The sequence below is a fragment of the Syngnathus scovelli genome, chromosome 19 (genome assembly GCF_024217435.2).
Source record: "Syngnathus scovelli strain Florida chromosome 19, RoL_Ssco_1.2, whole genome shotgun sequence".
Taxonomy (NCBI): Eukaryota; Metazoa; Chordata; class Actinopteri; order Syngnathiformes; family Syngnathidae; genus Syngnathus; species Syngnathus scovelli.
In genome coordinates, this window is record NC_090865.1 from 6,085,537 (window position 1) to 6,097,573 (window position 12,037).

At 46.8% G+C, this 12,037-nt stretch overlaps 2 protein-coding genes across 7 annotated transcripts in view; both read left to right on the top strand.

Moving 5' to 3' along the window:
• Positions 1 to 12,037, top strand: part of LOC125986566 (H-2 class I histocompatibility antigen, K-Q alpha chain) — a 98,342-nt gene that overhangs the window by 45,952 nt on the left and 40,353 nt on the right. The window contains exons 2-8 of one of the 5 annotated variants that reach the window (XM_068649095.1): positions 9,210 to 9,473; positions 9,615 to 9,893; positions 10,094 to 10,402; positions 10,529 to 10,639; positions 10,748 to 10,829; positions 11,091 to 11,145; positions 11,245 to 11,730. In XM_068649095.1, the coding sequence (XP_068505196.1) occupies positions 9,210 to 9,473; positions 9,615 to 9,893; positions 10,094 to 10,402; positions 10,529 to 10,639; positions 10,748 to 10,829; positions 11,091 to 11,109 (1,064 nt within the window). In that variant the 3' untranslated portion in view covers positions 11,110 to 11,145; positions 11,245 to 11,730. Of the gene's footprint in view, positions 1 to 2,918; positions 2,974 to 9,209; positions 9,474 to 9,614; positions 9,894 to 10,093; positions 10,403 to 10,528; positions 10,640 to 10,747; positions 10,830 to 11,090; positions 11,146 to 11,244; positions 11,731 to 12,037 lie in introns of those variants that run through there. The other 4 variants (XM_068649097.1, XM_068649098.1, XM_068649094.1 and 1 more) reach the window with 4 other exon arrangements.
• LOC125986571 (H-2 class I histocompatibility antigen, K-K alpha chain) overlaps positions 1 to 12,037 on the top strand; it is a 28,558-nt gene that overhangs the window by 4,076 nt on the left and 12,445 nt on the right. Inside the window, exon 1 of one of the 2 annotated variants that reach the window (XM_068649102.1) lies at positions 7,902 to 8,173. The exons of the other annotated variant lie outside the window; for it this stretch is intronic. Coding sequence (XP_068505203.1) covers positions 8,119 to 8,173 — 55 coding nt within the window. The 5' untranslated portion in view covers positions 7,902 to 8,118. Of the gene's footprint in view, positions 1 to 7,901; positions 8,174 to 12,037 lie in introns of those variants that run through there. 2 annotated transcript variants of the gene reach the window in all.

The following is a 12,037-nucleotide window of genomic DNA, read 5'->3' on the forward strand; positions in this document are numbered from 1 at the left end:
TAGCGAGTTCAGGGCCCTAACAGCCTGGAGAAAGAAGCTGTTGGCGAGTCTGGTGGTGCGGGAGCGCAGGCTCCTGTACCTCTTCCCAGAGGGCAGAAGGTCAAACAAAGAGTGAGCCGGGTGACTCACATCTCTGGCAATCGAGGTTGCCTTGCGGGTGAGATGGGAGGTGTAAATGTCTTTCAGGGAGGGGAGCGAAGCACCAATAATCTTACCAGCCGTATTCACTATGCGCTGCAGGGCCTTCAAGTTCTGTTCAGTGCAGTTACCACCCCACACAGCGATGCAACTGGTGAGGACGCTCTCAATGGTCCCACGGTAGAATGTAGACAGGACTGCCTGAGGAGCACATGCACGCCTGAGCTTCCGCAGGAAGTACAGGCGGCGCTGAGCTTTCTTTGCCAGTGACGAGGTGTTTGCGGACCAGGAGAGGTCCTCACTGATGTGCATCCCCAGGAACTTGGTGCAGCTCACCCTCTCCACCACAGCACCGTCAATGATCAGCGGCAGGTGTGTTGTGTGACCCTTCCGGAAGTCAACAATGATTTCCTTGGTCTTCTTGACGTTCAGCAGGAGGTTGTTGTCCCTGCACCACGTGGTCAGAAGGTCAACTTCCGACCTGTACCGAGTCTCGTCGCCATTCGTGATGAGACCCACCAGAGTCGTGTCGTCAGCAAACTTCACTATGCGGTTGTCGCTGTAGGTCGCAGTGCAGTCATGCGTCAGCAGGGTGAAGAGCAATGGACTGAGCACGCAGCCCTGGGGGGCCCCTGTGCTCAGCGTGATGCTGGCGGAGATTTTGTCGCCAACACGCACCACCTGAGGCCTCTGACAGAGGAAGTCCAGTATCCAGTTGCAGAGGGAGGTACTGAGGCCCAGCTCGTCGAGTTTGCGGATGAGTCGCTGCGGCACAATGGTGTTGCAGGCAGAGCTGAAGTCCACAAACAGCAACCTCACATATGAGTCCTTTCTCTCCAGGTGGGTGAGGGCCGAGTGGAGGGCAGAGCAGATGGCATCCTCAGAGGACCGCTTGGCATGGTACGCAAACTGGAAAGGGTCAATGGTGGGGGGGAGAACGGACTTGATGTGCTCCATGACCAGCCGCTCAAAGCACTTCATGATGATGGGCGTCAGTGCCACAGGGCGGTAGTCATTGAAGCAGGACGGTGCAGGTTTCTTCGGCACAGGAACGATGGTGGCAGCCTTGAAACACGAGGGGACGATGGCCTGCTGCAGGGAAACGTTAAAGATGTCCGTGAAGACACCCGACAGCTCCCCAGCGCAGTCCTTCAGCGCTCGACCCGGGATGTTGTCAGGGCCCGCCGCCTTACGGGTGTCAATAGCGGCAAGCGCCCTCCTCACACCATCGGCAGAGAGGCGCAGGGGCTGCTCGTGTGGGGGGGGAGTGGACTTCAGCGGGCAAGTGCTGTTCTGGGCGTCGAAGCGAGCAAAGAAGCGGTTCAGATCGTTCAGCAGACGGACGTCGCCCTCACAGCTCCTCGGCGCGGGCTTGTAGTCCGTGATGGTCTGAATGCCCCGCCAAAGGCTACGTGCGTCCTTGCTGTCCTTGAAGTGGGTGGAGACCTTGCCCGAGAACGCCTTCTTCGCTTCTTTGATGCCTCGGGACAGGTCGGCCCTCGCTGTCCTCAAGCCAGCCTCATCCCCCGCTCTGAAAGCCTTGTCCCTGGCTTGAGTGTCCTTCTTATTTGAAGACGCATGTGAGAAACGGGAGGGACTTCCTGACGAGAACCGGTACATTGTCCTCTCTCTCTCTCTCTCTCGCTCTCTCTCTCTCTCTCTCTCTCTCTCTCTCTCTCCACACACGTTTCTTACACGTTCTCTCCATCTTTCCTGCCCTCCTCATGCGTTTTACTCCATCTTTGCGTGCATAGCTTCCCAAGGTGTTTCTCCTGCAGAAGACGCCTTCCTCTCCGGTCACCTGTCACGCCACGGGTTTCTACCCCAGGACATCATCCCTCTTTTGGAGGAAGAACGGCGAGGAGATCCACAAGGTCGTGGAGAAGGGGGAGACCCTCCCCAACCACGACGGAACCTTCCAGGCCTCGGTCCAACTGAAAGTGGAGGTGACGCCCGCCGCGGAGCAGGAGTACGAATGCGTTTTCCGGCTGGCCGGCGTCTCGGAAGACATCGTCATCAAGCTGGACGCCGGAAGCATCCTGAGCAACCAGGGTGAGCGTTTGTCACGGCTCAGACACGTCCCATTGGGTGTAGGGCTCTCGTGACGACAGTCGTTCACGTGTCTCTCTTCATTGCACACGCTTTGCCTTGTGAAAAAGAGCAAGACTGGAAGAATACGGTGGCCATCGCCGTCCCGTTGGTGGTCCTCAATCTGGTGGCGATTGTCATGGCGGTGGTAGTGGTGGCGATGATCCTAGACAAGCATCTCAAAAGAAAAAATGGTGAGCGACAAATGTTTCCTCCGTCAGGAACATCCAAAGAGAACATTTTTTTTCCTCGCGCTGTTTGTGACCATTCCTAATCTCCTCTTGCTTCTCTTTTATTTCAGTCATATACTCTCAAGCTTGTAAAGAGGAAAAGCCAAAAACAAAAGAAGAAGAAGAAGGACAATTAAGTAAGTAAAATGTTTTCTGCTTCCTTTGAGCCACAATAACAAGGCAGCCATGTCATGTCAAGGTTTGATTCAAAGCTAAAGTGTCAAGGAGGAGTCCCGTCGGAAAATGTCAGCTGGGTACTGTGACAATGTTCACACGTTTGTTGATGTCAAGGCCATTGTTGTGCAAAAAAAGTACACTATGGCCCTGAGATACGAGCCAAATATGTTCAGCAACCACACTTGCAAATGCTTTTTTTTCCATTGAAAGGAATGGAAATGACATTCTTCTTCAAAATTGTTGTTATGTGTAATTTAACATCCCGTCGTGTTTGCACTCTTTTAGCTGTTTCCACCTACTGTGAGTCTGTTTCTGAATGAGAGGCAGTAGCCGTCACATGGTAAGTTAGCTCATGCTTATTACACGTGGTCTTCGGCTTCTGGAGGTGGGTTAGGAAACATTTGGAAAGACTATTTTGCTCCTCTTTCTTCAGGTGTTGGAATTCTTTCAGAGGACTTTCTCATCGCACCGCATTTGGAAATACAGATGTTTTTTTTCTTCAAGTCAACAATCATTATGTTTCTGTCAAGTTTCTGGATGGTTCTAACATCTGTAGATATTCTCATGAAGGTTCGTGAGTAGGTCCTGCAGGATCTGGTGAGGTGTTTTGATCGAATCGTGCTGCTGATCACGCACAACTTGAAGACTGTCGAGGCCTATCAGATTACGGTGATAGGCGCGGGCGGCGTTCGGGACGAGGAACCCACCGCTAGCTGATGGAAAAGAATGGGATGTACTCTAAACTGAGGGAGAAGTTCACCACCGTTGGAGGCTAACGCATTCAGAAGCACTGACATGCATTTACAACCTGTATTTATTCATGAAGTCTTTTTCCTAAAAGAAATATTTCACGTATACTCAATGTATCACAGACTCAAAATAAAATGTTATTAATTTCCAGTTTGTAGTTTTGAATATTTGACCAACAGTTGTCGTATAGCACCGTGCATCAAGCGAGGAATTCACCAGATACCAGTTAGGCAAGAAGGAGGAAATTGCGTGCAACAAGCTTGCCACTGTTGGAATGCAAAATGGCCAACCCAAGTGAAAAGTCCACTTTGGTTTTGTGCAACTAAACAAATCAAGTCAGTGGTTACCACCGGTTGCTCCTTCAGCATCACTCTGGCTGTCATACTGCAGCTCCTTTCTGGTGTAGTCAAAAGTGCCATGCTTCGCAAATCGTGTTTTATTTCTTTTGCGGGCGGGGCTAGGGTGCATGATGATGGTGGTCTTTGCTCTTCCTGTTTCGACAATGTCCTTATCCTCCGTCTCCAGCTGATAACTTCCTTCCTGGTTGATTATCGGAAGTTGTGGATAGACATTTCCACGGTCTTCACTCATATCATACGGTGGGGGATTCTTAACAGGGGACACATGTGAAAAAGGCATGTTTGCTTTTTCCATTAGGTTCTTAGCTTCTTCCATATTCTTCTGCACTTCAGCTTTAATTTTCTCTTTTCTCTGTTGGAACTCTCGGTTCAATTTGAGTCCCTCTTCGTCAAATATTTTTAACAATCCCAATTCCCATTCTCTTTTTTCCTTCCTCTTTTCTCCTCTTTTTCCTTTTTTATGTCCTGCCTTGTATGCTGATACTAGTACACGTATAGTCTCAACTACTTCCCTGTTAAAAGTCCCTTCCACCGGCCAAGGCCTCTCGATGTCAGGCCATCTCTTATTCCATCTTTTGGATAATTCTTTAACCCCCTTAATAAGCGGGTAGTTTCTCAGGACTACCTCGATGGGGGTAGTCACCATTGGACTAGCATAGTTCCTTTCTCCCATTTTTTTTTTTTTTTGCCAACCTCAGATGGACCCCTTAAGACCGGCTGTCTCAATTGATATTCGATCCGGTGTATTCCGTCCGCGCTATTTCTGTACCCGCACTTAACTTATGTTGGAGACGACACCTTGTTTGAAAAACAATTGTTCACAAGTTTATGATGATCAGTCTGTAGTCAGTCTGCTATGCAATCCCTGTTCACAGGTTAGAGTGAAATGCAAGAGTTTGTGGACAAAATCACACTGGCCTTAAGAATTTGAATGCGACGCTCCACGAAGCTCTTCTCCAGACGACTTGGAAGTTCGGTCTGTGTGTCTTTGTCCCCCTGGAGAAACGGATGTATCCGCCGTCTCAGGTTTTTTATGTAAACAGAAAATCAGAAGTATTGAGGAGAGCCCCAGAGAGCAATATCAATAATTGGTTTTTAATTTTATCATTCTGTCTTTAATTTAAATTAACAAGTCGGGCTTTTCTGCAACTTCAATTTCTCATTGTTCCCAGAGGGTCTAGGGGCGCCAGCTGACCCCTTCTTGAGATGCATACATGCACATCTATATTAGTGTCGTATTAGGTAGCATTCCCGTGCTTCTTGTTTCTTGTTAGACAGCTGTGGTACATTAATTCTCCTGGGTTTCAGTTACCTCAGTTATGCATTCTTTTGCTCCTTCAGCATGCCGTCATCCATCATCCTATCCCACTTTCTCGCTACCAGCAAGGTAGACCCCAAAATGGGCACAACTCTGGCCCCGCGCCCCGCCCCCACGTCACCCACACGGGGAGTGTCTAGCCTTGAAACACGGTGGGCAGGTACAGGTTGGCCACTCCCTGTCCCGCCCCCGAAGCCAGATTCCCCTCCCCGAGCGGGCACCGCAGGCGGGCACGCGCCCCAGAGCACCGAGAAGCACACTATCGTTTTAGCTTTTTTCTGCCTCTCCAAGCACGCTCACCCACACGCATTCAAGAGCACACACACACTTACTCACGATTGCGCGCACGCGCACACACGCACGCTCACATACACACACCCATGAGTACACACACACACACACACACACACACACACACACACACACACACACACACACACACACACACACACAAACAGACGCCATTGAGCGACAAACGCTCACGCACAAACACAGAAGACAGAGCAGGATTCGAATCCATTCCACGTTTTGCTGTTTGCCTACTGCGGCTATGCAGTCTGGTTTTTAACAGTGCAGATATGCACTGACAAATACGCACGTCTTTCTTAACTTTCGTTTCGTTTCGTTTCTAATAGCGCTTTATATTTTCCCCTTTATTTTCTGCAGAATTTAACTTAAGTGTGCACACAAATTACTTTTCCATCATGGTATACCAATCCTTGCACTCCGAGGCCTCATTGCCACGTTTTCCCTCTTGCTCACAGAGGGTTCCCTATACACACACAATGCCGTCCAGCACCTATTTCCCAAACGCGGTCTGTACAGGCTCAAATTTATCAAACTTTGACAGACGTGCATGCTATTATAATACGTCCCCATAGAGGAATCGAACCGCAAGCAGATCGTATCAGCTCAATCAATATTCAAAAACCGCCAGTCCTTCGTTTTACCTGGGGGCATCTTACACCAGCATTTAAATTGACAAGCCTTATAACTCACATACACCTCTAATTCGATCAGTGCCCAAACGACGTGGCTTCGCGCGCATCATTCTCTTCGGCCCACAGGTCGCTAACCTGGCCGGATATTTCTCCATCCACTCACTCTCACGGTACGGATGCCAAGGTTGCGCTCGTTCCTATTAGCCAAACGCGGTCAACGCAACCTCCCTTTTTCGTTGGACTTTGGCAGAGACTAGCACAACCGCCGAACATCTCGACAATCGCACTTGGCGCTTGCAGTGTCCCGGCTATGTCCCAGGAATTTTCAGCCTCTGGGGGCGAGGCGGATGTGATTTATCTCTTGTCACAACATAGTTCAATCGTACTTGTGTTTCCGCCACAATCACACAGCTAAAATTTCGATCCTCCGCGGGACCATTGAAACGACTAATTTCCACGTCCACGTTTTATGGGACTTCCTACTATTTACTTCTCGTGACAGCCGATCAGCGTTGTTCATGACAACGTGTCCTGTTTCACATTCGCTCTCCCTGGAGCTTTTAATTCGTTTATCATTCTCACAAGACATGCCATTCACTCGTGCAATCCCCAAAACGTTTTGTTACTGTTCCCTTTTTATTTATTGTTTTTTATTTATTTTCCTATTTTTTATTTTACTTTTCTTTCGCTGTCTCTATTTGGGGCCACTCCCCCTTCAAAAGTCGCATTATGACGGCTTTTGACTAGGAGAGACAACATTCCCTGGAGCCAGCCGTGGCCCCATCAGATCCGTTTAACTGCCCTCCGTGTGGGGGACAACGCTCCCTCCCCCCCTTTCCAAGAGCGAGCATGCTGCGGCGACTTTGAGTGCAAGCAACTCACCTCAAAACAGGTCGTCGGCTGGCCGCTGGATGCTCACGGAGAGAGCGGGCGGGGCGGTCCCCCTGGAGAACACGAATCCTGTTCGTGACGCCAAAAATGTGGTATATGGTTTTTGCTGCTTCGCTGGTCTTCAAAAAACACTCGGTGATCGGTGGCTGTTTCCCGACGAATGAGCACTTCAGGGACCACGGCTGATTGGGAAAAGATTTTATTCAACCAATGTCAGGGTGAAGTCTTTCCAAAAAGTTGAGTGGCACAAGGCATGGATGTCAAAAAAGCCCCCCCTCCCCAAAAGAGAGAGAGAGAGAGAGCGAGCGAGCCCGCGCTAGCGCGAGCCCCCCTTGGTACGAACGACCCCTGGAACGAGAGCCAACGAACCCCCCCTCTTGTCAGGCCCGTAGCTTTTATACCTGACAAGAAGCTGATGTCACGGCTTGGGGTAACAGCTGTAGTTTTCAATCTACTAGTTTACTTCAGTCCTAAAAAGGAGATCTTGACCAGCGCTGTTGGTGATGGACAACAACAGCCACTTTACCTTATTATAGGATTGCACACATTGCTGAAACTGAATTCTCCCTGGTCACGGACAACTGGCCCTTCTGTCTTCTACCAAGTACTTATACACTACTGAAACTAAAGCTTCTCTGTACAGCAAATATAGTTTGATAGTCTTACTGCTACTAGTGGATCATCTAGTCTAGTGCAACATACAGATACGCATAAAGTTCAAAATTCACTTCACTATCTAATCCAAAATACAACATATTAGACAATTAAACAATACATACAAAACATTGGAAGTTTTTAAAATGGCCAATCGCACCCAAAGTGAAAGAAATGCAATTTAAATTGCATCACAGCTGGTGAGGCGAACGACCACTGGGAAAACAAGATGGGCATCAGTGCTAGTAATGAGCAGGTCGCCAAAGACAACACTAAAAGCGCTTCAAACAAACGGAATAGTTCACCCGACGCTCGACTTTTCCACATCCAATATGGCGGAAACGGGTGTCACGTGATTTCAGGTTTACGATCACGACCGCTCCGTTCCAATGTTTCTTTATCGTTGCCAGGTGAAAGTCCAGTCGACTATCGGGTTGAGGACTTCCTTCCCAGAAACAGGGAGTGCCCTCATTTTTAAAGTTTGATTTACTTTACTGTCCCGTGGTCAGGCTGGAAGTCCATTTAGACAGTTGGGAACATCTACATATATGCTTGACTAAAATGTCACAAACATGAATTTACTTGGATTATTTGTTGCGGCCGAGCAAATACACGGGGTGACGCTTGGTAAGTTGTACTTTGCTTACAACTCGTTTTGTTATCCTAAGGATTGACGCTCTTGATTTTGAACTGACGCATTTAATATTTTTGTGTTTATTAAATATTCCTCACGTCTGCTGCGTCAACATTTTATGAGCGGGAAATTCTTTCACCGAGATCACTCGTTTTCTCATATTTAAGCGGAAACACAATGTTATTATAATAACTGTTGGAATATTTAGTTAATAAAAACGACACAAATGAAAGTGATGTACACCTGCATAAATATCCAATCGATTGAATATGGAAAAGCTTTGGGGGTCAAAAGTTTTGAACTTGAAAAAACAGAATTCGTAGTTGAAAACAAAACAAAACATCAATCTGAACATAAACGCGGTGAGCTTAAAACTTGAACAATAAAACAATGCATTCGAGATAAAATGACTTGTTTGAAAATTTTTTTCGAGTTGAAAATAGTTTTGCTTCGCCCTGGTCAATTTTTTGAATGAACTATTTTCAGGTTTCACCTCAGTTTATTTTTCAACGTTTGATGTCTTATTTTTTTCAGTTTTATGTTTTACATTTTCAGATTCACCTTTTTTTCAGGTTCAACTCTTGTTTTTTCAGATTTGCCTCTTTTTTTTTCAAGTGCACATACTTGCATACTTTTTCTTTGGGAGGCGATTCCAAGCCTTCCAGTTCAGCCCTTTCGTGATTCCCCGCCTCTAGGACCACAGTGCCACGCCCCCACGTCAGATTCGGGTCCAAAGTATGCAACTCGCAAAGAAGATTTCAACCTTGCCTCCTGAATATTATATAGGCAATATATGCTCAATCACGTTATTGGAATAGTTTTTTTTGTTTTTTTTTGCAGATTAAAAAGAATGGCAATTTTTTTTCATAAGTGGATTTAAATGGCCGATGAGGGGCATTGAATTCCAACATGTCAAGTGCTGCAATGTTCCAACTGCAGACAGAATAATAGAAAATATGAATTGCACAAGATTGCACAATATAAAAACAGAGCATGATCATGTGTGTCACTTTTGTTTTTGTCTTTCAGTCATTCACACGCTCAATTATTTCACAACGGTGTCTCAAGTTGCAAAACTACCAGAGTTCCTGGAGGTGGCGTATGTGGACGACGTTCAGATTCTGAAGTTTGACAGCAACCACAGGGAAACGAAAGCAAAACATGACTGGGTGAACAACATCACAGAAGATAATCCGCAATTCTGGGAGATAGAGACGGCGATCAATATTCAGAATGAGCAGATCATGAAGGGCAACATTGAAACCGCTAAAAAGCGCTTCAACCAAACTGGAGGTTTGTTTCCCTCCAAGCGCCCGCTCGTAAAATTCATTTCATGTGCTGATACCATTATTTTTTTCATGACTAATAAACAGACATGTCACTGCTGGCTCCTCTCCGATTATCGTCACTGAATGCTGTGTGCGATCCTTTCAGGTGTTCACATGATTCAGGTGATGAAAGGCTGTGAATGGGACGATGAGACGGATGAGGTTAATGGTTGGGAGCACTACCGTAACGATGGAGAAGACTTCCTAGCATTTGAGGCGAAGACGATGACATGGATCGCAGCACATCCACAAGCTTTCACCACCAAAATCAAGTTGGACCAAATTGGTGGGCTTAATGAAGTCAAGAAGATTATGCAGACTGAGGTGTGTCCTGAGCTGTTGAAGAAGCATTTGAGGAACGGGAGGGACTTCCTGACGAGAACCGGTACATTGTCCTCTCTCTCTCTCTCTCGCTCTCTCTCCACACATGCTCTTTCTTACACATTGTCTCCATCTTTCCTGCCCTCCTCAAGCATTGTCCTTTCTCTCTCTCTCTCTCGCTCTCTCTCCACACATGCTCTTTCTTACACATTGTCTCCATCTTTCCTGCCCTCCTCAAACATTTTCCTCCATCTTTGCGTGCAGAGCTTCCCAAGGTGTCTCTCCTGCAGAAGAAGCCTTCCTCTCCGGTCACCTGCCACGCCACGGGTTTCTACCCCAGGACATCATCCCTCTTTTGGAGGAAGAACGGCGAGGAGATCCACAAGGACGTGGAGAAGGGGGAGACCCTCCCCAACCACGACGGAACCTTCCAGGCCTCGGTCCAACTGAAAGTGGAGGTGACGCCCGCCGCGGAGCAGGAGTACGAATGCGTTTTCCGGCTGGCCGGCGTCTCGGAAGACATCGTCATCAAGCTGGACGCCGGAAGCATCCTGAGCAACGCACGCATCCGGGGTGAGCGTTTGTCGTGACTCAGACACGTCCCATTGGCTGTGGAGCTCTCGCGAGCGCTAAGGCTCGGTGTCACGACAACAGTCATTCACGTGTCTCTCTTCGTCGCACACGCTTTGCCATGTGAAGAAGAGGAAGAGAGGAAGAGGGCGGTGGCCATCGGTGTCCCGTTGGTGATCCTCACTCTGGTGGCGGTGGCGGTGGCGGTGGTCCTTGCCAAGCGTCTCAAATCCAAACAAGGTGAGCAACACAAATGTTTGCTCCGTCAGGAACATCCAAAGAGAACATTGTTTGCCTCGCGCTGTTTGTGACCATTCCTAATCTCCTCTTGCTTCTCTTTTATTTCAGTCATATACTCTCAAGCTTGTAAAGAGGAAAAGCCAAAAAGAAAAGAAGAAGAAGAAGAAGACGAAGAAGGACAATTAAATAAGTAAAATGTTTTCTGCTTCCTTTGAGCCACAATAACAAGGCAGCCATGTCATGTCAAGGTTCGATTGAAAGCTAAAGTGTCAATGAGGAGTCCCGTCACACCATTGTTGCCGTCAAAGGGTGCCCTGAGATATGAGCCACATTTGTTCAGCAACCATGCTTGCAAATGCTTTTTTTTTTCCATTGAAAGGAATGGACATGACATTCTTCATCAAAATTGTTGTCATGTGTAATTTAACGTCCCGTCGTGTTTGCACTCTAGCTGTTTCCACCCACTGTGAGTCTGTTTCTGAATGAGAGGCAGTAGCCGTCACATGGTGAGTTAGCTCATGCTGATTCCACGTGGTCTTCGGATTCTGGTGGTGGGTTCGAAAACATTTGGATTCTTGTTCACTATTTTGCTCCTCTTTCTTCAGGCGTTGGAAATCTTTCCGAGGATTTTCTCATTGCACCATATTTGGAAATCCAGATGTTTTTCTTCTTCAAGTCAACAATCATGTTTCTGTCAAGTTTCAGCTGATCACCTACAACCTGAAGACTATGGCCGGCCCAAGTGGAAAGTCTCTTGTTTGTTCACTTTGTTTTTGTGCAACTAAACAAATCAAGTCAGTGGTTACCACTGGTTGGAAGTCTCATCATGAAAGTTGATATCTGGACGATTTTGAGCCTTTAAAAACCTTAAGACTCTTTAATCAAACAATTTATTATTATGAAATACATTTTAAATAAATAAGAAGAATAGATTATATATCAGGTAAATAATAAAATAGTGATGATATCAATAGTTTCAAAATGTGTTAAATATTTCCATTTTACAGATTGAGTAAATTCACACATACCCTGTCTCAATTTTAAAGATTGTTTGAAGGAAATAAAAATGTTAGAATTGTTACAATGTAAAATGTACATCCATGCCTTTTATTGTTGTTGACACGCTTGCAATAAAACGCTTGCTGTCACGCCCCCCACGCCAGATTCGGGTCAAAAGTGTGCAACTTGAAAAAAAGATTTGAATGGGTAATCCGATCATTCATACTTCATCTTTCAAGGTGCAACACACTGCTTGATTCATGTTGTGATTATTGTTCAACAATCAAAAATGGAGATAAACCAGTGCGACAAGAAGCTCATTGGTTGCAGCCTGAAAAGCAGACAAGTAAACATCAGGTGTTCACCCAAACAGACACACTAACTAGATACTTTCAGTAT